This window comes from Loxodonta africana, chromosome 4 (genome assembly GCF_030014295.1).
Source record: "Loxodonta africana isolate mLoxAfr1 chromosome 4, mLoxAfr1.hap2, whole genome shotgun sequence".
In the NCBI taxonomy this organism is placed as follows: Eukaryota; Metazoa; Chordata; class Mammalia; order Proboscidea; family Elephantidae; genus Loxodonta; species Loxodonta africana.
Window position 1 is genome coordinate 81,031,302 of NC_087345.1, and position 27,231 is coordinate 81,058,532.

The 27,231-nt window shown below is 53.7% G+C and overlaps 2 protein-coding genes across 4 annotated transcripts; one reads left to right on the forward strand and one right to left on the reverse strand.

The window, feature by feature from the left end:
• The first annotated feature begins 3,978 nt into the window (after nucleotides 1–3,978).
• ANKRD52 (ankyrin repeat domain 52) lies at nucleotides 3,979–22,479 on the forward strand. 3 transcript variants are annotated; one of them, XM_023557517.2, is made up of 28 exons: nucleotides 3,979–4,082; nucleotides 4,400–4,483; nucleotides 4,924–5,002; nucleotides 5,200–5,270; nucleotides 6,283–6,483; nucleotides 7,003–7,090; nucleotides 7,237–7,379; nucleotides 7,666–7,878; nucleotides 8,139–8,217; nucleotides 8,528–8,642; nucleotides 8,835–8,917; nucleotides 9,024–9,141; nucleotides 9,353–9,421; nucleotides 9,602–9,742; nucleotides 9,822–9,902; nucleotides 11,444–11,555; nucleotides 11,770–11,841; nucleotides 12,085–12,286; nucleotides 12,752–12,839; nucleotides 12,917–13,034; nucleotides 13,573–13,792; nucleotides 14,004–14,091; nucleotides 14,205–14,288; nucleotides 14,400–14,545; nucleotides 14,780–14,862; nucleotides 15,079–15,161; nucleotides 15,880–16,034; nucleotides 22,266–22,479. In XM_023557517.2, exons 1-28 carry the CDS (start codon nucleotides 4,056–4,058, stop codon nucleotides 22,370–22,372), a joined length of 3,150 nt encoding a protein of 1,049 aa, XP_023413285.1. In that variant the 5' UTR covers nucleotides 3,979–4,055; the 3' UTR covers nucleotides 22,373–22,479. The 3 variants fall into 3 exon arrangements, with proteins under 3 accessions (XP_023413285.1, XP_003405176.1, XP_010596281.1); XM_003405128.3 differs by lacking the exon at nucleotides 22,266–22,479 and adding an exon at nucleotides 15,307–15,398 and having other exon boundaries at nucleotides 15,880–20,549; XM_010597979.3 differs by lacking the exon at nucleotides 22,266–22,479 and having other exon boundaries at nucleotides 15,880–20,549.
• Nucleotides 21,440–27,123, reverse strand: SLC39A5 (solute carrier family 39 member 5). The gene is made up of 11 exons (XM_023557557.2): nucleotides 26,212–27,123; nucleotides 25,572–25,925; nucleotides 24,900–25,083; nucleotides 24,004–24,166; nucleotides 23,681–23,850; nucleotides 23,316–23,456; nucleotides 22,843–22,939; nucleotides 22,603–22,761; nucleotides 22,336–22,416; nucleotides 22,008–22,198; nucleotides 21,440–21,743 (listed from the first exon to the last, which is right to left on the reverse strand). Exons 2-11 carry the CDS (start codon nucleotides 25,856–25,858, stop codon nucleotides 21,600–21,602), a joined length of 1,617 nt encoding a protein of 538 aa, XP_023413325.1. The 5' UTR covers nucleotides 25,859–25,925; nucleotides 26,212–27,123; the 3' UTR covers nucleotides 21,440–21,599.
• Nucleotides 27,124–27,231: the final 108 nt, after the last annotated feature.

A 27,231-nucleotide genomic window follows, 5' to 3' on the forward strand; every position in this document is an offset into this window, starting at 1 on the left:
TTGTGCACAGGGTCACTATGAGTCGGAGCCGACTCAACGGCACCTATCAACAACAAAACAATGTGGGTCTAATTGCTGTCTAAGAGAGACTTGTTTTGCTCAGAAACAGGGGCCTCGAAGCTGATACAAGTCCTCCAACTCCCCCCACTCCTTGAGCCTTAACTTTGGGACTTTTACGGATTTAAATTGATTTAAAGTTTGAGCCCATCTGATCAAGATTTCAAAGAACAGGAGCCCTCCTTTAAACTCTGGCTTACATTTAACATTTTGTAAGGAAAGCATTTTTATCCTTATTTTATATATGCAAAAACTTCACCCAGTTAAGGGGTGAAACAGAACCCAGGTCTAGGTGATCACCAAACCCATTTTTTAAAAATTATTCTGCCTCCATAACATTTAGAACTAAAAAAAAAAAAAAAAAAACCTAACCTGTTGCCAACTTACAATGACCCTACAGGACAGAGTAGAACTGCCCCATAGGGTTTCCAAGGAGAGGCTGGTGTATTGGAACTGCAGACCTTTTGGTTAGCCGCTGCAGCTATAGCTCTTAACCACTGTGCCACCAGGGCTCCCATTTAGTACTACTTGACCAAATGAGCATGTTTTGTCACCTTTCCTTTTCATTCACTTTTCTTCCACCTATTAGGGAGCAATGAAACCCCAAGTTAGGGAATGATCTCACTTCTTTTGCTTCCTTAATATTTCTTCTTTTCCCCTCAGCACCGCAGGGAGGGCCTGTTAGATCTGTTCCCTCCCACCACCACCACCGCTACCACCACCAGGATACAGTATCTCCTCCCAGTTCAAAGATGATAATCTAGAGCCACCTTCAGATGGGCATGTGACCTTGAAGGACAGATTTACTCTTTCCAACCCTATTCTTTTGTATAGCCCCACTCCCTTCTGATTAAGGGCTTACACATATGAGACAGCCGCTTAGAGTGAGGAGTTAAGGACCTGGCTGGGTAAAAGACAGAAATTAACTGGGATACATGACTGAACTGTGACCTCATTAATACTCTGCCTTAACGGAGTTAACAGCAGCAGAATCCCCAAGGTACAATAGGCCTGCCGAGCCAATTTGCTTGCTGTCCCCCTATTAATTAGATTAGCTAATTACTGCCATTTAAACCTTTCCTAGTCACTCCTTGTGCTTGAAACAACCACTTTCCTGTCATTCTACATCTATAACATCTTCCAAGTACTAATTCAAAACACACCTCCTCCAGGAAGACCCCCTTGACTAAAGCCACCCCTCAACTTTACTCTGAACACATAATGCTACGTAACTGGCATGCATCCTATATTTTCTAGCTGTTTCTACTAAAGTACAAGCTCCACAAAGATGTTAAGTGCCGCCAAGTTATTTTGACTCATAGCAACCCCAAGTGACAGGGTAGAACTGCCCCATAGAGTTTTCTAGGCTGTATCTTTATGAGAGCAGATCGCCAGGTCTTTCTCTCACAGAGTTGCTGGGTGGGTTCTAACTGCCAACCTAGCACTTAACTGTTGTGCCACCACAGAATCATTAACTTTTAAGTTTTCATCTCCAAATCATTAGGCAGTGCTCTATGTGATGGTTAGTCTTCAATCAACATTTGTTAAATAAATGAAAACTGTGGCTTAAGACAGTCAAGCATCTGCCTAGAATTATCCAAATGTGAAATGAATTCAGTAGTTTAATCCAAGAGGCCTGTCCGCAATAAGAGGGCTTTGCCATTACTGTCTGCCTTCCCTGACCCCTACCCCTTGTGCATCTCCCTGAGCCCTGAAGTAGCAGTATTACCTACAACATATCTCCTTTTCCCTGCTAGAAAATACTCTTTCTGTGCTCTGAATAATATTAAAAATAACTCTTGTAACCCTTCCTCCTCTTTCCAGCTGCTCAGAAAACCTAGCTGGCAACCTCCCTGTTCACCTCCACTGCTGTGCCAGACTCAAGCATGTGACCCCAGCTAAACCCCTGACTCCAATTCCTCAGGTTACCAAGAACTATTTTGGGCAATAGAGACCATGTATTCCCCTCCTCCCCATCCTCCGGGCCATATTGTAGCTCAGCCCTTCCTGAAAGGTACATCATACCCAATAGCCAAGTCAGCATGTCCCAACACCCATACGCATTTGAACTACATATATAGTTTTGTTTTCATTTTATTTATTTATTTTTAAAATTTTTTGTTGTTTTTGATTTTGTGAATATACACAGCAAAAAATACACCAATTCAAGTTTCTACATGTACAATTCAGTGACATTGATTACATTCTTCAAATTGTACAACCACTCTCACCCTCCTTTTCTGAGTTGTTCCTCCCTCATTAATATAAACTCACTGCCCCATAATGTTCCTAATAAGCAATACTTTTAATATGGTAAAAATTCAAAAGATTTTAAAAGGTATATGTTGGTAGGTGCCGCCAAGTCGTTTTCCACTCATAATGACCATGTATGACACAGTAGAACTGCTCTATAGAGTTTTCTGGGGGGAGAAAAGACCTGGCAACCTGTTCCTGTAGCCTAGGAAATCCTAAACGGCAGTTCTGCTCTGTCCTATAGGGTCACCATGAGTCAGAATTGACTCAATGGCACACAATGACAACAATCTTTAAGGGAGCAGATCACCAGGTCTTTTTCTTGAGGAAATGCTGGGTGACTCCAAACTGCCAACTTTCCAGGCAGCAGCCAAGTGCTTAACCATTGCAGCACCAGGGCTCCTTAAAAGATATATCCCGTTGCTGTCGAGTGGATTCTGACTCACAGCGACACTATAGGACACAGTAGAACTGCTCCACAGGGTTTCCAGTAAGCAGCTGGTGGACTCTTTGGTAAGCAGCCTGAGCTCTTAACCACTGCGCTACCAGGGCCCCAAAAAAGGGTATGTGTGATAGGTAAATTTCTCTCTCATTTCTTATCTTTGTTCCTCTCCAGAGAAAAGCACTGTTACCAATGTCTTAGGTATCTTTCCAAAGGGAATCAAGATATTGAAGGCAGTGAGGGACATAGATTGTTGGAGACCAAGAGAAGGCTCTAAATCCATGCCTTGACAGGGGGCCAACAGGCTACGTTTCTTCCTAAATGTGTTCCCTTTTTAGAACACACATACTGAGTGGCTGAGTTCTGAACAGGACCCCTGAATCACCTGTTATAAATTTTACCAGTTTTTCAATATCTACCTTTCTTCTTCCTTCTTCTGTTTCTGGCCTGGGACCTCTGTTCAGTTCCCTGAGTGGCTGCTCTCTGGCCTCTCCAATGAGAGGGGAGCTGAGGCACTCCCATCCTTTTCTCGGGAGAAAACATTGAGTCTTTTCAAGTGTAGTCATCCTATCCCCTTCACCTGACAGTGGACTAATTAGGTTGTAGAAAAGGGCCCCTTGGAGGCCATCTTCAGCTGCCAGGTGCTTTAGCCTCTGTGGCGTTTTTTCTGCAGCAGGAGGGTCCTTCTTGGGTTTTCTCTCTGCAGTTCAAGTACCCTTGCTTATGTCACCTCCAGTGGAAATACACGCCATCCCTCCCTCTGGGGCTATGACCGCATAAAATTCCCAGATCCTTACCTCCAGTTTCTCCTAGTCTGTGGGAGATTTTGGGATGTGGAATCGCTGACGGGAGGAGAAGGTCAGGTTGGGGAACTATGCCTGAATGGGATCTGGCCAGCAGTTTGGTCCTCAGGTTGGGAGGCACCGCGGGCCCGGGCCCAGTTGTCGCTAGGGTCTTGTGGGGCACCCCGGGGCTGCCAGACTGAAGTAGAGAGCACTGCGGGGACGGCCGAGGGAACCGGGGAGCCAGTGCGCGAGTTACCGGGCGCCGGAGCAGCTCTGGCCGCCAGGGTGGGGCTGGGGCCGCAGTGGCCCGGGCCTCCTGCGCCGCTAGCGCCCTGCGGCCGGGCCCCGGATGGCCGCCAGGGAGCGCTGCGGGCTCCCGCTCGCCCGCCCTCCGGTAGGCGGGGCCGCGCTCTCCCCGCAGCCGCCGCCGCAGCCGCCGCCTGGGCCGCCCCGTGTCCCCGGTGGAGCCGCCGCCGCCGCCGCCGGGAGCTCGATGCGGACGGAGCCCGGGCCGGGCCATGGGGATCCTCAGCATCACGGACCAGGTCAGCTCTTTTGCCTTTTTCCGCTTCCTCCTTCCAGGGCCCGGCGCCGCCGCCACGCGAGCCCGAGGATGTGCGGCCTAGGCTGGGCCAGAGCCCGGGGCTCCTGCGGCTCCCGCCCCGCCCCACGCCGCGCTCCTCTCATCCGAGCCGGTGTCCTTGGGGGCCTGACGACTGGCGGAGGCGCCAGGGGGACCCACGGCAGGCAGGACCCCCAGAGCGGAGCCCCTCCAGCGACGCCTCCCTCGCAAGCCTGGATGCCCCCCCTCGGGTCCTGCTGCTGCTCCGGCCCGCTCCCTGACCGCCGGTTTTCCCCGCAGCCGCCCCTGGTCCAGGCCATCTTTAGCCGAGATGTGGAGGAAGTGCGTTCCCTCCTCTCGCAGAAGGAGAACATCAATGTGCTGGTGAGTTGGGAGCGGGAGGATGGCGAACCCGGAGTCCGGGGTCCGGTGTTCTGGACCCCTCCCCGTCAGTGGGGCGGCTCCGTGCCTCCTGGGCTCTGAGGCCGCAGATCTTTCCACCCTGGGGTGGGTATCTGCTTTGCATTTGGGGATGGAGAGCTGATCAGGCTCGGAGTACACACCAGAGGGTCTGGGGATGCCCAGAAAAGGTGTTGTCTTCTCAACCATCAGGGTCTGCAGCGCCCCCTCCCCTCCTGGAAGAAGGAGCAGCTTCCCGGGCCATGGCCCAGACTCCACCCTCAAGTGCTTGTCTTAGACTCTCAGCATCGGGATTTAGGAGGCTGCAGGGCCCATGCGAAGAGCCTGGAGCATTAAGACTTGGCCTGTGGTCCTCCAGCCAGGATAGTTCTCTCCTCAGCCCTTACTCTTTTCTGCCCTCCCAGGACCAAGAGAGGCGAACCCCATTGCATGCTGCTGCCTACGTAGGCGATGTCCCCATCCTCCAGTTGCTACTGATGTCAGGTGAAAGTGGGGAGCTGGAAGGTGTGGCACCTCCGGGAGGAGGAGAAGGGAGGAGTCTTTTCTTCCACTCATTATATCCAAGGGTTGTTCTTGGGAAGTTGGTCCAGGGGAGGCTCCAGCGGCATCCAGATTCTCTGGCCTGATTACTGGCTTTCTTCCCCACCTCTCATCAAAAAAAGGGAATTATGTTCTCACAGGTGCTAATGTCAACGCTAAGGACACACTGTGGCTGACCCCTCTTCACCGTGCCGCTGCCTCCCGAAATGAGGTATGGGCCTTTGCCTCCTTTCACCCTTCCAAGAGAGAGTTGATTAAAGGTGAAGGTTGAGGTTGGAGTACCTCAATCCTCTGCCCTATAAATTGTTCTACCCCCAAGTAGGGAGATGATCAGACCTTGGCCCCTCCCTCCTACCCCTGGAACTTGCGGGGAAGGGGGGCTGAGTGCTGCCAGCTGATATGATGTCAGGGAGAGCTTAACACCAGGCTGGCAGACTGCAGGGGGCCCTGCTGCCAGGCCTGAGTGACTCATCCCTCCCCAGGGGGCCACCTTAGAGTCTGATCCCCCTTTGGGCACTGAGATTTCTTTCCTTCCAATGGGACCATGGGGATAGCGATGTGTTGCATCACTGCCCCTCAAGCAGCAGGAAAACTGACAGCACAGGGGCCAAACAGACCTCATCCCATCAACTCTGGAGAGGAAGAAAGGAGACCTCTCTGTTGATGAGACAGCCACTTCCCTGGTTCCAGCACCAAGGGGAGGGTCTGAAGCCAGTGGGAGTGAAGTGGGCGATGGTTAGGAGAGGCATTTTAACCTCTGTTTTGGTGAGAGACCAATATCTGTTTGTTTATAGAGGTAATGAAAATGGTCTTGGTACCCATGGAAGGACTGAAGGAGGGTGTTCAGGGCATTAATGTAGCAGAAGAGTTTATATTTCCTAGAAGTACTAGGGGGTTGGAATCCCCTACATGTGTGGGTTTGCTTGGGAGTGGATGTATGTGCGAGTGAATATATGCAGAGTCTGGGTTGGGGAGTGATACCAGGTGGTCTGAGGAAGAATAAGGGATTCATGTCATCCCCAGCAAGGTAAGATGCTCTAAGAAGATCCAGAAAATGGGAAGTAGGTATTGAGAGGCTAGGTATGTTGGAAAATTGAGTGGAGACTCCATGCTGGGCGCAATGGGGGTGTATGTGCAATGCTGACCTATTCCTCCTTCCATGTCCCATTGTTTTACCTCCCACTGCCTCTCTATCTTCTTTCTTGTCTCCTGCTTCTCAACAGAAGGTGCTGGGGCTGCTGCTGGCACATTCGGCAGATGTGAATGCCCGAGACAAGCTGTGGCAGACACCACTGCATGTGGCTGCTGCCAACCGGGCCACCAAGTGTGCTGAGGCTCTGGCACCCCTGTTGAGCAGCCTCAACGTGGCTGACAGGAGCGGGCGCAGTGCCCTACACCATGCAGTGCATAGTGGGCATCTTGAGGTGAGGACTGCTCCAATCCAGGCCCAACCTAGTCCCTTCCCTTTCCATCCCTTTCGACGCATGTCTCCCTGATTCTGGGCCATCAGGTCTGGTGGGGGAGAAGCCCAGATAGTTATATAAACACTTGGGCTAAAGCCCCAAATGAATGGTTGAACTAGTTGACTTGGACATCAGGGGGTTGATGCACCCTTGGAAGTTGCATGCAAAATGTTTGTGTACATACCTTTTTCTGAGGAGAGAATCCATGTCTTCCAACACATGTTCAAAGACTCAGAAGAGTTTAAGAACTACCCCATTGCCTAGGGAGACTCCCTTGAGTTTCCTTTGAACCTCCACGTCAGTGTGGTATATCCTTCTTAGTACCTGCTTCCTCTGTCCCTTCCAGCTCTTCACACTGTTCTGGTCAAGGACAAAGGCATTGGGCTGCCTCAGCTTTTTCAGGAAATGGGGCCTCTGCTTTTAGGTAGGTTGAGGGCATGTGCCTGGCTCTGAATAGGTGTCTTCCATATCCTGCTACAGACGGTGAATCTGCTCCTCAACAAGGGAGCCAGCCTCAATGTCTGCGACAAAAAGGAGCGGCAGCCTCTGCACTGGGCGGCTTTTTTAGGTGAGAAAGAATTCATGGGAAAAGCAGGAGTTTTACATATAGGACTTCTCTGCAGGAGTATGGGGTTTTGTGGCCTTTGGGGGAGAGGAACTCAGGGCCTTAGAGTTTACCCTCTACCTCCTTGAGAGCATTCTCTCTTTTACCAGGGCATTTGGAGGTCTTGAAACTGCTGGTGGCACGGGGAGCAGACCTTGGCTGCAAGGACCGCAAGGGCTATGGGCTGCTCCATACAGCTGCTGCCAGTGGCCAAATTGAAGTGGTGAAGTACCTGCTCCGGATGGGAGCTGAGGTCAGGGCAGCGGCTGGGGACTAAGGGCAGGGAGTTAGAGGGCAGAGTCTGTTACGGAGAAATGAAAGTGCTGAGATTGTTGGTGTGGTTTTGGGAAGTTGGGGGGATTTGTGAGAGCATCTGAATCACTCTTACCTTAAGTAATAGTGTCCTCGGTCTTCTGGGTCAGAAACCTAAGGGGACTGAGATAGTCGTTGGAGTTCTGGTATTCTCTAGGCTATACGTGCCAGCTTCTACTTTGTTTAAACTGATACCCTACCCCTTACCCTCACCCCTGGAAATCCAGATCGATGAGCCCAATGCTTTTGGAAACACAGCTTTGCACATCGCCTGCTACCTGGGCCAGGATGCTGTGGCTATTGAGCTGGTGAATGCAGGAGCCAATGTCAACCAGCCGAATGACAAAGGCTTCACACCACTGCATGTAGCTGCAGTCTCCACCAATGGAGCACTCTGCTTGGAGCTGTTGGTCAATAACGGGGCCGATGTCAACTACCAGGTGCCTGAAGGGGCAAGGCTAAGATCAGTGGGAAGAGGAACCTAGCTCTGGGTGTATTGCCTGTATCATCCCTTCTGGATAATTCTCTTGGGGAATTGTCCCTCCTGAGGTGAACAGACTTTGCCAGAGACTCAACAGCATGTGGCCCGAGAAGATGCCCATATGACCACTCTGTCCACAGAGATGTGTCGATGTGTCCTTTGGAAGGGGGAACAGAGTATCCTCTGTGCTTTGTACTAAAAAATACCGTGTTTCCACAGAGCAAAGAAGGGAAGAGTCCTCTGCACATGGCTGCTATCCACGGCCGTTTCACCCGCTCCCAGATCCTTATCCAGAATGGTATGGACTCTGGAAACTGCTTTCTCTCCTCCTCCTCCTCCCCCCAGGGACCTCATGCCTAGAAACCCCCTTCCTTCCTTATGCCACCTCCCACTCCATCTTCCAATAAAGATGGGTACCTGGATCCCTGAGCAAGGTACCTATGGAAATGGGCCCTGCTCTGCCTTTTTTAGGGTTATAAATAAGATAATACATACAAAGTGCCCACCACCTGGCACATAATAAGCATTCAATAAGTGGTAGCTAACTAGTGTAAATGGCCTTAAGCCTGAGGTTTGCCTGAGTTTGTGAGCATGTATCCTCCTCTTAGGCAGTGAGATTGATTGTGCTGACAAATTTGGGAACACGCCACTGCACGTGGCTGCTCGCTACGGACACGAGCTGCTCATCAGCACCCTCATGACCAATGGCGCGGATACCGCCCGGTGAGTCAGGGCCCCTGGCCCCAACTTCTGGGTCACCTCAGATCTACACAGACCTCTTACATCAAACATGGAGGCATAAAGAAGCTTGCCGTCTCTTACTCTGACTCTTCAGCTGGTGGGGGCGGGCCACAGAAAAGAGATTTATAACTGCACCTTCTGGACCCCAGGACTGAGTCTTCAACTTCTCCCCAGGCGCGGCATCCACGACATGTTCCCCCTGCACTTAGCTGTTCTCTTTGGATTCTCTGACTGTTGTCGCAAGCTTCTTTCCTCAGGTATGTGCTGATGGGCCGGAGGGCTGGGTAGGTGTGTAGGAAAACAGAGGCCTTCCCTCCCTGCTCTGTGCCATCTGTTATGATTTGTGATGTTCTACCCTTCCAGGTCAGCTGTACAGCATTGTATCTTCACTCAGCAATGAGCATGTGCTTTCGGCTGGGTTTGACATCAATACTCCTGACAACCTTGGCCGCACCTGTCTTCATGCTGCTGCTTCTGGAGGGTGAATTCTCCTGCCTTTCTTCCAAGCCTTGAAAAGAGAGCCGGGCAGGGGTCTGGGCCCCTGGTTCATTCCTATCCAGATCTATTCCCTCTCTCATAATGAAATAGTAACAGCATAAGGGGCTGTTGTTCCATCCTTCCTCAGCCCCTCCCTGGGTCTGTGGCTTCTCCTTGAGGCTCTTACTCTCATCCCGCATCTTCCTTCCTTTCAGGAATGTTGAATGTCTTAATTTGCTGTTGAGCAGTGGAGCTGACTTGAGGAGGAGAGACAAATTTGGAAGGTGTGTTAGTGTGGGGGGATATACACAGGAATGTCTGATTAGAGAGACAACTGGAGGGGAAGGTGGGGTGGGAGACTAAGTGAGGAGGATATTACAAGCCAGTTTTTGGCTACACATCTGGTTGCATTTTGATCTGTCCCTGATTCTTTCACTTACCCTCCTCCTTCGCTTCTCCCTCAGGACCCCACTGCACTATGCAGCCGCGAACGGCAGCTACCAGTGCGCGGTCACACTGGTGACTGCTGGGGCCGGCGTCAATGAGGCCGACTGTAAAGGCTGCTCTCCCCTCCACTATGCTGCCGCCTCTGACACTTACAGGAGGTAGACTCCCACTTTGGCGGTTCTCAACCCTGCTCACCTCTCTGAGCCTTCCCCGACTTCATCACTTTCTTTCCCCCAGAGCGGAACCCCACTCAGCTTCCAGTCACGACGCTGAAGAGGATGAGCCACTGAAGGAGTCCCGTAGGAAGGAGGCCTTCTTGTGAGTAGCTGGGAAGGCTCCTGGAATGCACTTGCCTCAACTTTCCCAAAACGCTGACTCTGATCATACTGTCCTCCCACCCACTCTGACTCCACTGCCACTCCCCTGCTGCTCTCCCGCAGGTGGCCAGCAGTGTTTCTCAAGCATTCTGGGTTTAGCCATGTACTAAGCAGTGTGGGCAAGACAAGTATGTGACACAGTTCCCTCCGTCAAGGAATGGGTAGTCTTGAAAAGATCAGAAATACATACACATAACAAAATCATTTGTTATCCCACAAGCATTAATTTACTGTTACCAAGTACTGTGCTAGGTGCTAAAAATAAAGGTGAATTATTCCAAATGCCTTCCCTTTGGGAGTTTATAATCTGGCAGGGAAAATAGATAAAAGGACACTCACACATACTAATGTAAGATGTTTATAATAGGGGAAGCTAGACAAGGGGTGTACGAGAACGCTCTGTACTGTCTTCATAATTTTTCTGTAAATCAAAAACTATTCTAAAATAAATTTTTTTTTTTTTTTTAAAGACATCTAAAATCCAAGAAGCTCATCTGTGTGACCTTTGGCAAATTATTTAACCTCCCTGTGTCTCGGTTTCCTCAGCCATATACCCCGAACCAAACCCATTGCTGTCAAGTCAATTCTGACTAATAGTGACCCTGTAGGACAGAGTAGAACTGCCCCAAGGGGTTTCCAAGGAGTGGCTGATGGATTTGAAGTGCTGACCTTTTGGTTAACAGCCAAGCTCTTAACCACTGCGCCACCAGGGCTCCTCCTCAATCGTGTAAGTAGGGATAAAAATAGCATCTACCTGATAGGGTCATTGGAGCCCTCATGGCATAGTGGTTAAGCTCTCAGCTGCTAACCAAAAGGTTGACAGTTCAAATCCACCAACAGCTCCTTGAACTGTTCTGCTGTGTTCTATAGGGTCGCTATGAGATTGAAATCCACTTGAAGGCAATGGGTTTGATTTTGGATAGGGTCATTATGAGGATTAAATGATTTAATACACATGAAGTGCTTAGAACAGTGCTTGACACATACTAAGTGCTAAATACTTTATTACTGCTGCTGCTACTATGATAACTACTAAGCTATGAGAAGGGTGTCAAGGGAGTACAGAGGAGGAACACCTAAATGGGAAGGTTGGGGAAGGCCTCACAGTGGAGAAGGTACTGGGACTGTGTTTGAGATGACTAGGACTTCTTCAGATGACCTAGGAGGAGAAGGCATTCTAGTCAGGGGAAAGCATACCTGGAAACCGGAGTTAACCAGCAGAAGGTTGGTAGCAGATAATTGTGTTCTAGGTTCTCTAGGAGAGAGTTCGAAGGATAAAGGAAGGCAGTTCAGGGCAGACCTTGAGGAGGAGCTGGGGCTGAAGAATTCGCAGGATTTAGAGAAACCACCTAGAGCAGATGATGGGTGTTGGCTGAGTAGGCCTGGAGGGGCTCCCTCGCCCCTCTCCTCTGCCCCTCCCAGAACTTGCCCCTCCTAGGGCTGGGTCTGTTCCTGCCTCACAGTCTACCCTCGGCTCCCCAGCTGTCTGGAGTTCTTACTGGATAACGGTGCAGACCCCTCCCTGCGGGACAGGCAGGGCTACACAGCTGTGCACTATGCAGCCGCCTATGGCAACAGACAGAACCTCGAACTGGTATGTGTCTGACCCGATCTGGGCTGGGAGGAGCAGAAGGGGCCGGGCACACTGCCTGCCTTTGGGTTTATGGGTTCCGAAACCAAGGGGTGGTTGAGACTAGGACTTAAATGTGGTGTATAAATAAAGGGTTTAAGGATTGCTGTGGTTGAGGGATGGGGGCAGTATCCTGGGAGTTCCAGCACCCCAGCACTTACTGTCCTGTCCATTGCAGCTCTTAGAAATGTCCTTTAACTGCCTCGAAGATGTGGAGAGCACCATTCCAGTCAGTCCTTTGCACTTAGCTGTGAGTTCCAAGTGTCTTCCTCTTCCCTTCCTTGTCCTTGCCTGTGCTCAGAGCCATGCGAAGGTCCTGGCACTTCTGAATCCATCCTACTTCTGCCTTCTTGTGATGGAACAAGCAGTGATATGGAGAGAGGAGGGGCAGGAGGCCTGATGAGCCTTCCCAGGACCCCAAGAGCAGGGTGTGGCAGGGAGGGGGTAAAGGCGTGTTCTGAGCTGTGTCCATTGGTTGCCTGCATGGATCCAGGCCTACAACGGTCACTGTGAAGCCCTGAAGACGCTGGCCGAGACGCTGGTGAATCTGGATGTAAGGGACCACAAGGGCCGGACCGCGCTCTTCCTGGCCACTGAGCGAGGCTCTACTGAGTGTGTGGAGGTGCTTACAGCCCATGGCGCCTCTGCCCTCATCAAGGAACGCAAGCGCAAGTGGACACCCCTGCATGCTGCTGGTTAGCACTCCTTTCCACACCAGGCCTTGAAAACTGGTCCCCAAATTCCTACTGGATGGGCTTGAGTTGAAAGTGGGGTAGGGCGAGAAGGATGGAGATTTTAAGTCCTGCTTGGAAGCTTACTATCCCCAAAGACCTCTCCCTACCTCAGGCCTTTCTGTAATCTCCACCCTAGAGTCCTTTAGGCAGCTTGGTGGTACAAATGGTTAAGTGCTTGACTACTAGCCAAAAGGATGGTAGTTCGAACCCACCCAGAGGTACCTTGGGAGACAGGAGTGGTGATCTGCTTCCAAAAAGTCATAGCCTTGAAAACTCTATGGAGCAGTTCTACTCTGCACACATGGGGTCACCATGAGTCAGAATCGACTCAAGGACAATTAACAAAGTAACAGAGACCTTTAGATTGGACCTGGCCTCCCTCCCCAACCCTGGCCCTTCCCTGATGTTGGCTTCCTTTTCTCCTAGCTGCCTCTGGTCACACTGATTCCCTGCACTTGCTGATCGACAGTGGGGAACGAGCTGACATCACAGATGTCATGGATGCCTATGGACAGTGAGTGTGGCACAGGGTGGGGCACAGGTTTTCTCATCCCTGCCAGACCCTCACCCTTTCTCCTGCCCCCTCTGCAGAACCCCACTGATGCTGGCCATCATGAATGGCCATGTGGACTGTGTACACCTGCTGCTAGAGAAAGGATCCACAGCTGATGCTGCTGACCTCCGGGGCCGCACCGCCCTCCACCGCGGGGTGAGTGAGCTCCTGTAGCCCTGGGTGGGGTCCCTCTTAGATAGGCCTGCAATGTGGGAGCACAGGACCCACCAGCAGTAGGGTATCAGACTATCTAGCAGGTGGGCTGACAGAATTTTGTACCCAGGGTCTTAGTGGGCCTTACTTAGCTCTGTAATTACCTTCTCTGTAATCATATTCAACCATGTGCTCACTACCAAGACTCCTCCCTGAGATCACTTACTGGCCCTGTCCCATTGGATAGTGAGGCCACTACCCCTATCTTCTCTACCATCACCTGCCTCCATTCTTTGATCCCTTAGTCTTCTTTCTCCTCCTTTGGTCTCCTACTCAGAGCTCCAAGATTAACTCTTGCCATCCTGATTGTCTGTTGGCATAGAGAGAGACAAGGAAGGAGATGCTGATCCCTGACACTTAAAAGTCATTGTTTTGAAGACAAAGATTGGAGTCCTGCTCTTACTCCTGGGCCAGCCCTCAGCGCTGGCCAGTGAATAGGGAGTGGTTCCTCCCTCTTGCTGACCCCTCATATCACCCGTAGGCAGTGACTGGCTGTGAGGACTGCCTGGCTGCCCTGCTGGACCATGATGCGTTTGTGCTGTGCCGAGACTTCAAGGGCCGCACCCCTATTCACCTGGCCTCGGCCTGCGGCCACACTGCAATACTGCGGACCCTGTTGCAGGCTGCCCTTTCCACAGACCCCCTGGATGCTGGGGTGGATTATAGTGGATACTCGCCCATGCATTGGGCCTCCTACACTGGTAAGGGTCTGGGGCCCTCAGCAGATGCAGGAATGTGTGGGTTGGGTGTAGGAGAGGGCAGACAAGAGCTAAGACCAAGGACAAGTGGGTTGTGGGGGAGAACTGAGTTGATCGAAACCTGAGAGTGGAATGGAGTGTCAAGAGATGAGGTAGAACAGATAGAAGGAACATGTCCTTTCTCTGATCACCGCTTTTTCTTCCTCGTACCTAGGACGTGAAGATTGTCTGGAGTTGTTACTTGAACACAGCCCATTTTCATACCTGGAAGGAAACCCCTTCACTCCTTTGCACTGTGCAGTGTAAGGCCCTTCCTATGCCCCATACTCCTCTCAAGGGTCAGTGGCCTGGGTTTATGACAGGTGGTCCATTTCCCTTGCCCGTTCCTGGTGACCCCTCCTCCCTCTTCCCCCAGAATTAATAACCAGGACAGCACCACAGAGATGCTGTTGGGAGCTCTGGGTGCCAAGATTGTGAACAGCCGAGATGCCAAAGGACGGTGAGTGATGGAAGCCTAGGGAGAAACCTGGGGAGCCTCTGTCTTCCTCTTTTGGCTCAGGCTGAAGATCCTTCCATACTACTTCACTCTACCCTGACCCCCACCCCACAGGACCCCCCTTCACGCCGCTGCCTTCGCGGACAATGTCTCTGGGCTCCGGATGCTGCTGCAGCATCAAGCCGAGGTGAACGCCACTGACCACACTGGCCGCACTGCGCTCATGACGGCAGCTGAGAACGGGCAGACTGCTGCTGTGGGTGTGTTGGGGCCGTGTGTGGAAGGGAGGAGCTCCCCTTGGGTTTTTGCAAGATGGGCCAGCCCTGTGTGTGGGTGCTTGAATGGGCCGAGGCTCAGAAAGCAGGAGGGATGCCTTTGGATGTTTGGCCCTCTGTGGACCAGATCCAGAGTCTATGCAGATAGAGGGTAGAGAGCCAGGACTGTTGCTGCTCTGGAGGGAAGGGTCAGCCCTCTCTGTCACCTTTCTCCTGTAGAATTTCTGCTGTATCGAGGGAAGGCAGACCTTACTGTGCTGGATGAGAACAAGAATACTGCCCTCCATTTGGCTTGTAGCAAGGTACGGCCTGGAGTGGTGGTGGGCTGTCTGATACAAGGAGTAGGGCTTCATGATGGGGGCTAGGTCTGGCTTAATGGAAGAGAAGACTAGAACAGAAGCTAGCCTGTCTAATTGGTGGGATAGCTCTTGTCCCCCTGCCACCCTTCCCAGCTCCTGCTCCTCTGCCTGTCATGTTTCTACTTCACAAGTCTCCATTCTTTGCTCCTTTTCCCTCAGGGCCATGAGAAGTGTGCCCTCATGATCCTGGCAGAAACCCAAGACCTTGGCCTTATCAATGCTACCAACAGTGCGCTGCAGATGTGAGTGCCTGGGGAAGGGGGCTCCTGGCTGGGGAGGCAGGTGGGTGAAGAGAGAGTAGTTCAAATTCCATGAACCCTCTGGAGCTCGCAGTGTTCGCAGTGGAGCACACTAATGTCAGTCTCCCTCGTTTTCCTTCCTTCCAAGGCCTCTCCACATTGCTGCCCGGAATGGTCTAGCCTCTGTGGTTCAGGCCCTGCTGAGTCGAGGGGCCACAGTGCTAGCTGTGGATGAAGAAGGTGGGTGGGGTCTAGAGCCCCCAGCTTTTCCTGGGTTTGGGGTCAGGGACATTCTTCAGGAGGTGACTTCTTAACTGTGCTATAAAATTTAGATTTTCTTCCCAAAGGGACTCTTCAGAGCAGGGACCCAACACCACTACGCCTGGGTCTCTGAGGGGAGTCTGACAGAACTGGGTAAAGCCAGCAGGGCCCTCAGGAAGACCCACACACCCAGCCTCCTGTCCCCACCCACACACCCAGCCTCTTGTCCCCATCCACATACCCAGCCTCCTGTCCCCCATGCTCTGCCTCCCCGCCTCAACACTTTGAGAATCTGCCTGTCAGTGTCCCTGTATCCTCATAGCCCTTGAATTCTGACCACACAGAGTGCTTGCCTGCTTCGCTCACCTCCACAAGAAGGGAGTTCAGGGCCTGGGTGAGGATGGATGGGGACCCAGGATGTAGGGCTCTATGCCTCAGTTCCCTGAACTTTGCCCTGCAGGTCACACCCCAGCACTGGCCTGCGCCCCCAACAAAGACGTGGCAGATTGCCTGGCCTTGATCCTTTCCACCATGAAGCCTTTCCCACCCAAGGACGCCGTCAGTCCTTTCAGCTTCAGCCTGCTCAAGAACTGCGGCATCGCAGCAGCCAAGACGGTGGGTGGCTGCGGTGCCCTGCCCCATGGGGCCTCCTGCCCCTACAGCCAGGAGCGGCACGGCGCCATTGGGTTAGATGGCTGCTACTCGGAGTAGCCCCCCTCCAGTTTCCCTCCCCCTGCCGGTGGCTTGATATCTTATTCTATTTATTTAGAAAAAGTCTATACATTTAGGGCACTTTAAAGGAGAACACGACTGGGTAGGGAGGTGGAGGGGGGAAAGAAGCACTGGGGAGCAGCTGCTCACCCCTTTGCCACACCATCCTGGCCTGGCAGGGCTCTGGGACCGACAGGGAGCACCCCAGGCCCTTAGTACCCCCAGGGCAACCCCTTCTGCCAAGTGTCCCAAAATGATTGCTAAATGCCTGGCTCTCCCTCTCTTCGACCCCATCTCTCAGTTCCCCCTTTCTGCTGCCAGCTTTCTCACTCTTCCTTCTGGCTCTCCTCTGTGTCCCCCTTCCCCCTGTCCCTCCTGCCAGGCTGATACCCCCCTCTTCTTCCATACCCATCACTGCCTCCCTGCTCGTCTGGCCCCTCCATCCCTGCAGCAGTGAGAAGCCTTAATTTCTGGTACTGTGTGAGCACTCTGGGGGTGCCCCCTCCCCCTTCTGGGGCAGCTAGAGGACGAGGGGGGAGGGTATTTAGCACTGGGGCCTGGAGCTTTTTCCTCACTTCCCTACCCATCACCCCTTAAGTTCAAACGCAAAACACTTGAAGCAGCAACTACTGTACCTGGGCCCCAATCCTGCACTCTCCCCTGGCTCCTCATATGCAAATCAAGGGCTGGTTCTGCCCCCACAGCCTGCCCCTCCCTTCTTCCCTCCCCCACTCCTGGCCTGGCCCCCTGACCACGCACTTTAACCTTGCTTCTTTCTTTTAACTTCTTTTGGGAGGGCAGAGCCTGTGGCCATTCCCTCCCTTAAGTTTGAGGCTTGTCATGAATTTTTAAGTGAGCATTTTATCCTTTAGGGGAAAAATCAAATTAATTTCCTGCCCATTTCAAAACCACAGCCCTAGTATGTCCTATGTGTTTTAGGCATGTAATTGCATGTATGTGGAGGGAGGGACTGTGTTCTTCCTCCTGTGCCCTCCAATCCCATAGTTCCTCCGTGCCCCCTGTCTGCCTCACCCTTTTGTTACGTCCAGAGTACCCACTCCCCCCAGTCACTCCTGATCTGAAGCCAAAGATGGTGGGAGGGGCAGGGCAGACTGGGGACCTTGGTTTCGGGACCCAGGCTCCCCTCCAGTGTGAGGGTGAAGCTCTGGCCTAGGGAGTGATGAATGGTTACTGCAGCCTGGCCCTGCCTCCCAGCACTAAGGAGAGATGGGATTGAGCTGGGGCTGTGCTGATAAGATTCCTAGAAGTTGCACCCAAAAGCCAAACTGGGCTGGAGTGAGGAGGGGGCAGTTTTCTCTCTAAATGTAGCATTGAATTTGGCCCTGGTCCTTTCAAATGCCCTGTCCATCCATCTCCTAGCTAAGCCTCCTGGACAGCTGGACCCACTCCCTCAGCCCAGTGTTCCCTTCCTCACACTCAATACCTCAGCCAGGGGCCAAGACACAGAACTTGAATAGAGGTCAGCCCCCTCCACCCCCACAGCGCATCCTTGCCCAGTTTGGCTGTTGTCAGTATTGTCCCTTGAGAACTGGACAGGCTTCGTTTACACAGTACAGGGGCTCTCCCCATGGGGGATTCCCTGGCCTCCTCCCCTCACCCCAGCTTGCTTTATACACTATTAGCCACTTTTCAATTTGTTCCCTGAAAGTCTTGCAATGCTTGCCAAGGGTGGGCTGAGGAGAGAGGGGCATCCCAGGGATCCCTCCTTCCCCAGCAGATCGATACCCTTGACCATACCTCATTCCAGTTCCCTGAAGCCTGGGGTGTTTGGCCAAGTCCTTACTCTACCCCGTGCCGCCCGCGGTCCCTTTTTACCCCTTATGTCTCTGTCTTGCTTCCCTCAACCCTCAGTTCCTGCACCATTTCAAAGCTTCCAAATGACCGTTATTGCTGAGAAGGGTTGTGCAGCTTTTAGTTTTTGTTTTCAAAGCCAAAGGGCCTTGCGACGCCCCTCTTCCCCACCTCCCTTCACATCCTGTCCTCCCCTCTACGACAATCAATGTGACCTCTCTTAAGGGCTGCAGCCCCCCCACCCCACCCCTGCTGGTTCTGCAAAGCTTGCCCCCTAACGTCAACTCTCTCTCCTGAAATCTTCCCATTCCGCCCCCCTCCCCTCTTATTTTGGTGCTGGGAATTAGGTGGTAGGGGGCAGGGGGGCAGGGAGATGGCTTCTCCAGAGGAGACTCTGGGGGTATCAGTCGTGTTCTCCTTTATCAACATTTGATGATGACAGGAAGACTCTTGAGTATTTGTCAGGAGCCCCATTGTTTTGCTAGATGAGATTGCTGGTGGCTGCCCATCCCTGTGGCCCCTTCAGCACACCGTCAGCCGTGCTGGGGAAGGTTGTGGGGAGTCCTCTGTCCCTCCTCATGTGACTATGAGGAGGTCTGGAGGACAAGCAGCCTCCTCTCCTTATGCCAAAGGAAATCCTATACCCCATCCCAGGTGCCCCAGCCTCTAGGGTTTTTTTGAAGCATTTTGATCGTTCTCATGGCCACTGCATATTTATTTTAATGTTAAGATTTTTTTTTAAAACCTCTTTGACTTAAACGGGTGTGGAGAAGTAAAACAGGCAGAATACCCCCAATCTTAAGGGGGTAGGGTGGGGAGGAAACATCTCCTGCCCTTCACCTCCTCCCCCTCCCTCTCTCCCCACCGCAGCTCTAAAGCACTTGCTTCAAGTAATAAGCACTTTTGTGAAAAGGCCTATTTTAAGTGAGGACCCTGGGAGCAACCCCTGGTCCCAGCAAAGGAGACAGAGTGAGGGCTACATAGGAGACAGGGAAACAGACATATGAATCAGAGGACGAGATGAAAGAGCCAGTTTTTAGTTTCTGATATTTGGGGGGATGTTTCTGATTGGGCGGTGGCTTTGGTAGGATTGTGTACTATCCTTCAGACAAACAAATGGCACAAACTGTGGGTCCCAGGATGGACCAACAGACCCAGGTCACTGCCACTGTCCAGCCGAGACTGATGGGCCACCTCCCCCACCCGTGGCCCCCTGAGCCATAGGACTGCTGAAAACCACTGAATGTACAGCCCAGGTTGGGGTGGGGAGCAGCCCCTGGGGGAGGGGGCTTCTCCTTTTGTTTGGTGCTCTGGGGGGTGGGAGAGATGAGATGGGAGGGACTGCCACCCCACTTAGACATGTGTTCCTTGGGGTGGAGGGGCTGAGGAGGGCTACCTCCCTCTCTATCCCCAGCCATGGCCCTCTTCCTTCCTCACCCCTATCCGTTTTGACTGTAAGTCCAGCTCACCTTTGCCTTCAATATGTAACCAAAGGAAAACTCAATACTGTTTCCACCGCTGTCTGCCCACCCGAGCACCTTCTTACTCCCTGGGCCTAGAAGGGGAGAAGAGGCTGAGGGTGGGGTGGGTAGGGCCAGAGTGAAGGGTTCTACAGCTGTATCCCCAAAACCTCCTCTGGGGTCTTAGAAGGGGCCCTGAGAGGTGGGGCTGGGGTCAGGCTGGAGGAGCTGGGGATAGGCACACTCAGTATATTATGCATGTGAGTGTTTCTTTGTTCAAATGACCCCAAGGACTTCATGCTCCAGCAGGAGGGGCCCCTTCCTCCTCCCCACTCAGCCATTTCTCCTCCTCCCCACTCAGCCATTTCTCCTCCTCCCCTGACACCCAGTGTTCATCCCCTATCCCTTCCTCCCACCGCAAAGGAAAATAGCCTTACAGACCCTAACCCAGAAACCCTGCTCCTGGGGCAAACCAGTATGGGGCCCCCATTCTATCTAGTTTGAACCCTACGTTTTCAGAAGGAGGGAAAAGGAGCAAAACGGCCCCTTCCCCTCTAATTGTGGTGGCTCCAGCCCTCCACTGCCTTGACCCAGGTTAGGCAAGGGTGGAGGTAAGGAATCTTTGAGGACCAAGCCCAGTGGTCTGGGACAGGGAGGTAGAGAGGGAAGGGTTTGACTTGGGGACTCCTTCCTCCTGACCCAACCCCTAGAGAAGCGACCAAATTCCAGAGATGGGAGGAAGCTGGGGTGGGGAGGGTCTGCTCTTTGAATTACTTGAAGGTACTGACTCCGAGGCTGCTGTTGCCCACTTAGGTGTGAGGGGGACACTGTCACTGCATTTGGGAGGGCAGAGGGTGGCGGGTGACGAGAGGATCCACCCTTGGCCCTCGCTTACTCCTGCTGGGCCCTTTCCCTGGGGAGTCCAGAAGCCTGACTTTGCCCCCAGGGAGATTGGGGAGAGCCTTCCCCTCCCATCTCCATCCCTCACTCCGGGCACCCTCTCCAATTGCACTAAAGTAGTTGTTGTGCCAGTCTTACCCCCATACCAGGGTGGGGTCTCTGCTTCCAGCCCTTTCCCCCTACTGCCTCTGCTCCCCTCCCAGACAATCTCCTTGTTCCCCTGTATTCCTGGATAGCTCAGCTTTGTATGTGTGTGTTGGGGGGGCGGGGGTGGGTTCTGGCTGGAATGGGTTTGGCAGGGGTTTGGGAAGGGCTAGGGGAAAGATGGAGGATGAAGTCCCCTCCTCCCTTCTCCAACCCCAAGCCACGGAAGCCTGGGAGGGAGGGTGTCTACTCTTGCTGCCGTGTGTGTCTTGCAGATGTGCCAAAATGGGGGTGGGTGGGAGGGGAGGGTGCCTGGCAGAGCAGCCCCCAGGGTGGCTCTCTCAAAGCAATACAGTTCTCCCTGCCTGGGGGATGGCAAGACGGGGAGAGGGTTGGGGTGGGGACCTGGGGGTTCCCCATGTACAGCTGTGTATATTCAGGGGTGGTCTCTGTCTGGTACCCGCTATGGGCGTCTATGTATGTGTGAACTTCCCCTTCCCCATACCCTGCATGACCTGTGATGCTGCAGACACCACCATCCTGTGTGCAGGTGTGTGTTGGGGGGCACAGAGGGCATGTTCCATGTCCTGTTGCACCCTCCACCCTGTGACCCATGTACTCGGTTATAGGAAGTAAAGAGAACTGAGCACAATTCACTGGATTCTAGTTGAATCTTTCTCTAAGCAATTTTCCCATTCCTGTCCTTCTCCCTGCCCCACATCTACCTGTGGTGCTAGTGTTGGGGTCGGGGTGTTTAATGCTGGTGGGCAGCAATAAAGGGCAGATCTGCCCAGATGCCTGTATCCCCTGGGTGCTGAGGACAGCAGGAAAAAGTGGGGACCTGTGCATTTGCCCCGCCCCTCCCTCCCCACCTCCCTGGGCCAAAGCACAATGCTCTCCCTGCAGATTGATGCCCCATCCCTTCCACCCTCTGGGCCCTACACATGTCCTCCCCTAGCCTGCTCTGAGCCCTCCCCCCACCCCACCCTGGTTTTCTATGCTGTTTCGGTGCAAGTACAACTGTCGTAGTCATGGCTTTGGGATGGGTTCTGTTTATTAAAATCCTATTGCTCCTACTGGCCCTGTGTCCCGCCTCCATTCCTGTGGTCAGGGGGAAGGAAGGGCAGCCTGCACCCCTTTCCACTGGCCCCTGTTAGCCCTCAGAGGCCAGGGGCAACAGCTGCTCCTCCAGCAGGGCAATGGTGAGCATGAGGCTGCCCCCCAGCAGCAGCCCCAGCCCCTGTAGTAGCACATCGAGCATAGGGAGGGGCTCAGGAGGACGTAGCAGGGCCGGTAGCTGAAAGGAAAGAAGAAAGTCGGAATCCTGGCCTGGCCTCTCACCCCTTAACGGGAGGGAGTGTGTCAAAGTATCAGCAGCCCCCACCCAGACTCTTCCAGTCCCTGGTTTCTCAGACTCCTGTAGGCCTGTTGTCTAAAACCCTTGCCCCAGCTCTCAGTCCGGTCTCAGGTAGATGGAGGTGGAGGGACTGATGCCCCCCCTCTCCTCCTCACCCACCTCCCCACTTCCCTTGGTTTTTCTGCTCTACCCCACATCTCTTACCATGTCCACTAGGGCCACATAGAGGAAGACCCCGGCAGTGACCCCAAATACCCAGGGGGTGAGGGGGACAGGGCCCACACTGAGCCCCACTCCCAAGGCTGCACCACCCAGTCCCAGGGCTCCAGACACCAGGCTCAGCAGTAGCAGCCGCTGAAAGGGCAGCCCTGCCTGGAGCAGCATTGCAAAGTCACCTGTTGGGGAAACAAGATAGAGTAGGAGAGAATAAGCCGGGGCTGCCCTCTCCCATGTCATCCGCAGCCTTCAAGTTCTGCCGCTTGGAGGTCCCTCCTTTCTGGAGTCCACCCCACCCCGCTCCTGCCAGTCCTACCCAGTTCGTGCGGCAGCTCATGGCAGAAGACTGCTAGGGTGGTGCTGAGGCCACTGGAGAAGCCGTCTGAGAAGGCAGCACCTGGGGTGGGCAGGATTGGAGGTGGTCGGTCCAGGAGGATGCTGTGTGAAGGCGCAGGGTCCTGTATCCCCTTTGTAGTCTGCACATGGTCTCCCCACCTTCCCGGGACCCTCACCCAGCCCCAGCTGATAACCAGGAGCCCTGGCCTCCCCTCTGGCCAGCTGGCTTCCATTCTGTCCCCCGCACCTATGGCCAGCCCATCAGTGAAGTTGTGCAGACCGTCTCCCAGGAGGACCATCCACGTGATGTTGGTACCACCACCACCTTGGTGCCCGTGACTGTGGCCTGGGTGCCCAGGAGGGGCTGGCTGGCTATCCTGCTCCCTCCGGCCCTGAGCCCCTGGCTCTGCAGGGAGACGGATAAGAACAGTGTCAGTTGCAAGTGAGGACTTGAGCTGGGAACCTATTAACTGTTTTCTCTAGTCACCTGGAGGTGCCTGCAGGGGCTGAAGGGCTGTCCCATGGCCATCCTCTGGGTCCACATTTGGTCTTTGGAGATCCTGTCTTTTCCACCTGCAGCAACTCTGAAATAGGAGGTCATCCCTCCTGGTGGAGGAGGCAGCAGTGCTGGGGACTAAGGGGTGGCCAGGCCACCAACTGGGAAAATGAACACCTGGTTCCACCTCTACACCTGGAGATGTTCTTTGGCCTCTCTACCTTCTTCCTAGGCCAGCACCTCCCTCTATTTCTTGTTGACTTAGACTCAGGGAAGGAGCCCATTTGGCCCAAAGTCCTAGGTCTACGCCGAGGAGCCTCTACCCACTCCCTGTTAGCTTTGCGCAATCAGGCGAACACCAGAGACCCAGGAGCACACTGCCTCACCTCCTGGTGTGTTTGGCTAGCTCTGGCCTGGAATTCTGGTCTCAGTAGAAGGAGGAGGAAAAGGTGTGTGTCACTTACTGGACTCAGTCCTTGGTGCCGCAAAAGCCCTAGGATGTTCTCCAGCACGAAGAGCAGGAAGAGGCCTCCGAGCACTGACAGCCCCGGACCCAGGTCCTCCTCCAGTCGCCCACTAGGCCCTGTATGTTGCCCTCCTTGTGCCTGATAGAGAGGCAGTCAGGGAAGACCCCGGAAGCCCTTACATCCAGCAGCACCCCCTTCCCCTGGAGGAGGTAGCACACCTTTACCACCCTTTAGGAGGGACTGGGATACAGGAGCTGGCAGGAAGGAGGAGGGGATGTCCTGTGGCTGGGAGCACCTTGGATACATGGAGGTAGGCCGCCACTGGGGGCAGGGTGACAAAGAAGGCTTTGGACCTCACGTACGTGTGGCAACAAGTGTAGCAGCGCATCCCCGCAAAGAGTGCCCACGGCCAGGGCCCCCAGGAAGCCCAGCAGGGGCCGCAAGAGACGAGGTCCCAGGAGCCTCAGCAGCAGCAGGGAGAGGGGAGCAGGGAGGCTGAGCAACAGGACTGCCAGGGCACTATGAACCAGGGCTGGGAGGACCAGGGGCTGGAGTCAGCCAGAGCTGGACGAGAGGGGCCCAGAGAGGAGACAGTACAGAGGGACGCTGCAAGGAGAGGCAGGACCCCAGGGAACCTCTTTCCCTGGCATGGTGCCCACTCCCCCGCCTACTCTCACCCACTGACCAGATAGTAGATCCCGTGGGGGCGCTGGGCTGGGGGACTGGATGCAGACGCGGCTGTCAATCTGATAAAGCAGGGCTGGGCACAGCAGAGCAAACTGACGTGGGGTCAGAGGAGCAGCAGGGCTCAGGCCAAAATTGACCAGCAGCTGGGAGCCATTCAGACACTAGGGGAGTTGAGGTGGGGTTATATATCGGGGAATCACCCAGAACTATGACTCAGATCTTTCAGGTCTGTCCTTTCATAGCAGGGACCCCCCAGTTCTCTCCCAGGGTCCCCTTTGCTCACACAGCCAGGTGCCTCAGAGACAGGTATGTACAATCAATGTGTGTTACATATTAGTGAGTATCCAATCCACATGCAAATTGGGTGCTGATGAACATTGCCATCATCTCCCTCCCTCCAAAGCCTTGGTGGTTTTGGGTTTGGTGACGGAGCTGCCCTCCAATCCAGAATCTTAGGAGACAAAAGAACCTGAAATGCTGCCCCACCTCCCATGTCACATGGTTGCCCAGTCTTGGCTGGATGCTCCATGTGATGGGAAGGTCACTGGGCCTGCTGTGTGTGGTCAGGCAGCTTTGGCTGCCCTGTGGTGTATGTGGAACAGGGTCACTGTCTTTCTAGATGAAGACAGCCATCTGCTCCCTGCAGATCTCCTCTCCAGGTATCCATCCCCAGATCCTGGGCTGCTTCTCTGATTTCTCTATTTTGCCAAGTATGGCCCCTAAACTGGGTCTTGGAGCTCTGGGTGTGAGCTCACTTGCTCTACTGGAACAACATACCCTAAGATTAGATTGGGATTTTTTTTTTTCTGGTAACTATTAAATTACTGACTAAACATTTCAGGCCATCTAAATCCCATTGGCTCTTTCCCAATCTCTAGAGATCATCAAACTCACATCCTCATTAAGATGGTCAGCCAGTGAATGGTCCAGCAACAGAAGCCTGTGAAAGAGGTCCAAGCCCGAGGGGGCTGGCCCACGGGGAGTGTGGGGGGCATTTGGCTCCTCCAGGTCACCCCATCCCGAGGGACCCAGAGGCAGCCCTGCCCAGACATCCACACTCAGCGCAGGGTCCTGCAGCCTGGAATGGATGGGATAGCAAGTCAGATTCTCGCTCATGTTCTCTTGGCCCCCTTTGAGAGGCTCCCACAAAGGTGGGGGAAAAGGGAGGACCAGCCACTGGCTCGGATTCCTGGGACCCAGAAACCACGTAGCATCAGTCCAGAGAATATAAGGGAATTGTCAATTTATAGGTGAGCCTAGGAGTAAAGGCTAGAAGTAAGAGGGAAGACAGCCAAAAATGCTACAAATTAGGAGCCAAGTCAGCCTGGAGACATTCAGCATTGGGACCAAGGGCTGGGAATCTAAGGGCCTAGGGACCTGGAGGAGAGAATTAGAAGGCAATAGAGGCAAGAGGGGCTTGGAAGAATGTGAGGAGTTGGGTCCTGAAGAATCTGTAATTTTAGGAGTCTAATTTTCAGAAGCCAGAACTAGGCAAGTAGAGACTGATGTTAAGCACTGAGAGGAGCTGGAGGATGTGGCATTTGGGGTATGAGAAGGGGTTAGTACCTGTGTGTGAAATTGTCTCCAGCTGGGGGTGCAGCCCGACTAGGTGGAGGCCCATGGTGTCCCAAGCGAAGCCCCTGAACCCGGCCGAGCCCCAGGCTGTGGAGAAGCCGCGCAAGCCCCCCTGCAGTCAGCGTCCCGTTCTCCCCGTACAGGCCAAACAGCTGGGCCAGGTAGTGGTTCTGCTCCTGCTCAGCAGGGCCCAGGTTGGCGGATGAGCCCCCTACCCATCCAAAGATCACCAACACACACAGGCCAGCCAGCAGGTGACTCGTTGGGGACCCCATCATTGGGGAAACAGGGATCAGAGGCTCTGGTTCGGGCTGCTATTTCTCCCAGAACATCCTGAGGACTGCCCTGGAAGAGTAAGGCGGAGGGGGTGGTCAGAGCTACTGCTCTCTTCTCCAGAGGAGGACCCTTACTCCATGTACTTGCTCTCCCAATTTGAATCCAGCAGGAGCTCCCAGTCTAGCCCCCTCCCTCCCTCCACTGCCATCTCCTGGAGCAGCCTCTTCTTTGCCCTGACCCAGAGCTCTCTTTCCCACACCAGATCCAGAGCTAGCTGGCCCTCCCCTGTTCTTCACATCCCACCCCTCTACCACTTTGACCCATCTTTCTGCCCCCTCAATCTCCAAGGCCTCACCCCACTGGCAGCATGAGAGCCTTCACCTCGGGTACCCGTCAGGCCTTGCAGTGGAGGTGAAGATTTTCCTGGGTGAGGGTTGAGGTGGGGAGCCTGGTCTCAGCCACCAGGTGCCCAGGTGGAACGGAGGCCACGTCAGGTAGAAGGCTGAGACTGACAACAAGCCCCCGCTTTCTAGCCCCCCCACCTTGGGGCGGGGCCAGAGGTGGGGCCAGAGTGGGAAGGCTCACATCAGAGAGGAGTTAATGGTTCACTGGTCTCTGGGGTGGGGGTCAAAGGTGAGTCTTAGCTGGGCCCCTGAGTAGGGAGGGGCCACCCTCTGCCCCTGGAAGAGCCACATGGCTAAGGAGAAGCCCAGCTGTTTTCTTCTCTAAATAATTCACCCTATCCCTAACCCAGCTGGTACCATTTTAACTTTTCCCTGCATATACTCCTATCTCACCTACCTTACATCTGGCACTGGGCTTCACCTCCAATCCCCACCCCCACATGTCCTGGGAAAGTTGGACCCAGGTGTTCCTACGCTGGGGAGGAGGGTGAAGAGGCAGATCAGTGAAAATCTCAGATGCTTCGGAAGGAAACTGCTCTTAGCAATTCCTTGCCCCAGGAAGAGGGAGCCAGAGCTCTGGGGATCGGTGATTAGAAGGGGAAGCCCTTGTGGGTAGAAGAAAGAAGTATCTGGGCTCCCCTCCGATGTCTGATCTGGCTTAAGATCAGGGGAGCAAAGGTTGATTGGGGCAATTGGTTGGGGGGGGGTCAAGGTTGGCATTACCTGACGGCAGGAGACAGGGAAGGACGCCCAGAGGAAGGGGGACACAGCCTTCTTGGTTCCAGCTTGTGGGGGGTAAGTAGGCAGGCGGACAAGGGTCACCTGCAGGGAGCGGATAGGGGAGGGACACCACCTTAAAGCGGCAGGCCTGCTTTGCTTAGACCTCCTTTTCTGTATCCTTCCTATCTCACAGGAACACCCCACCTTTCCAAATGCCCAGCTGCTGACCTATTCCTTTTCCCACAAAAAGC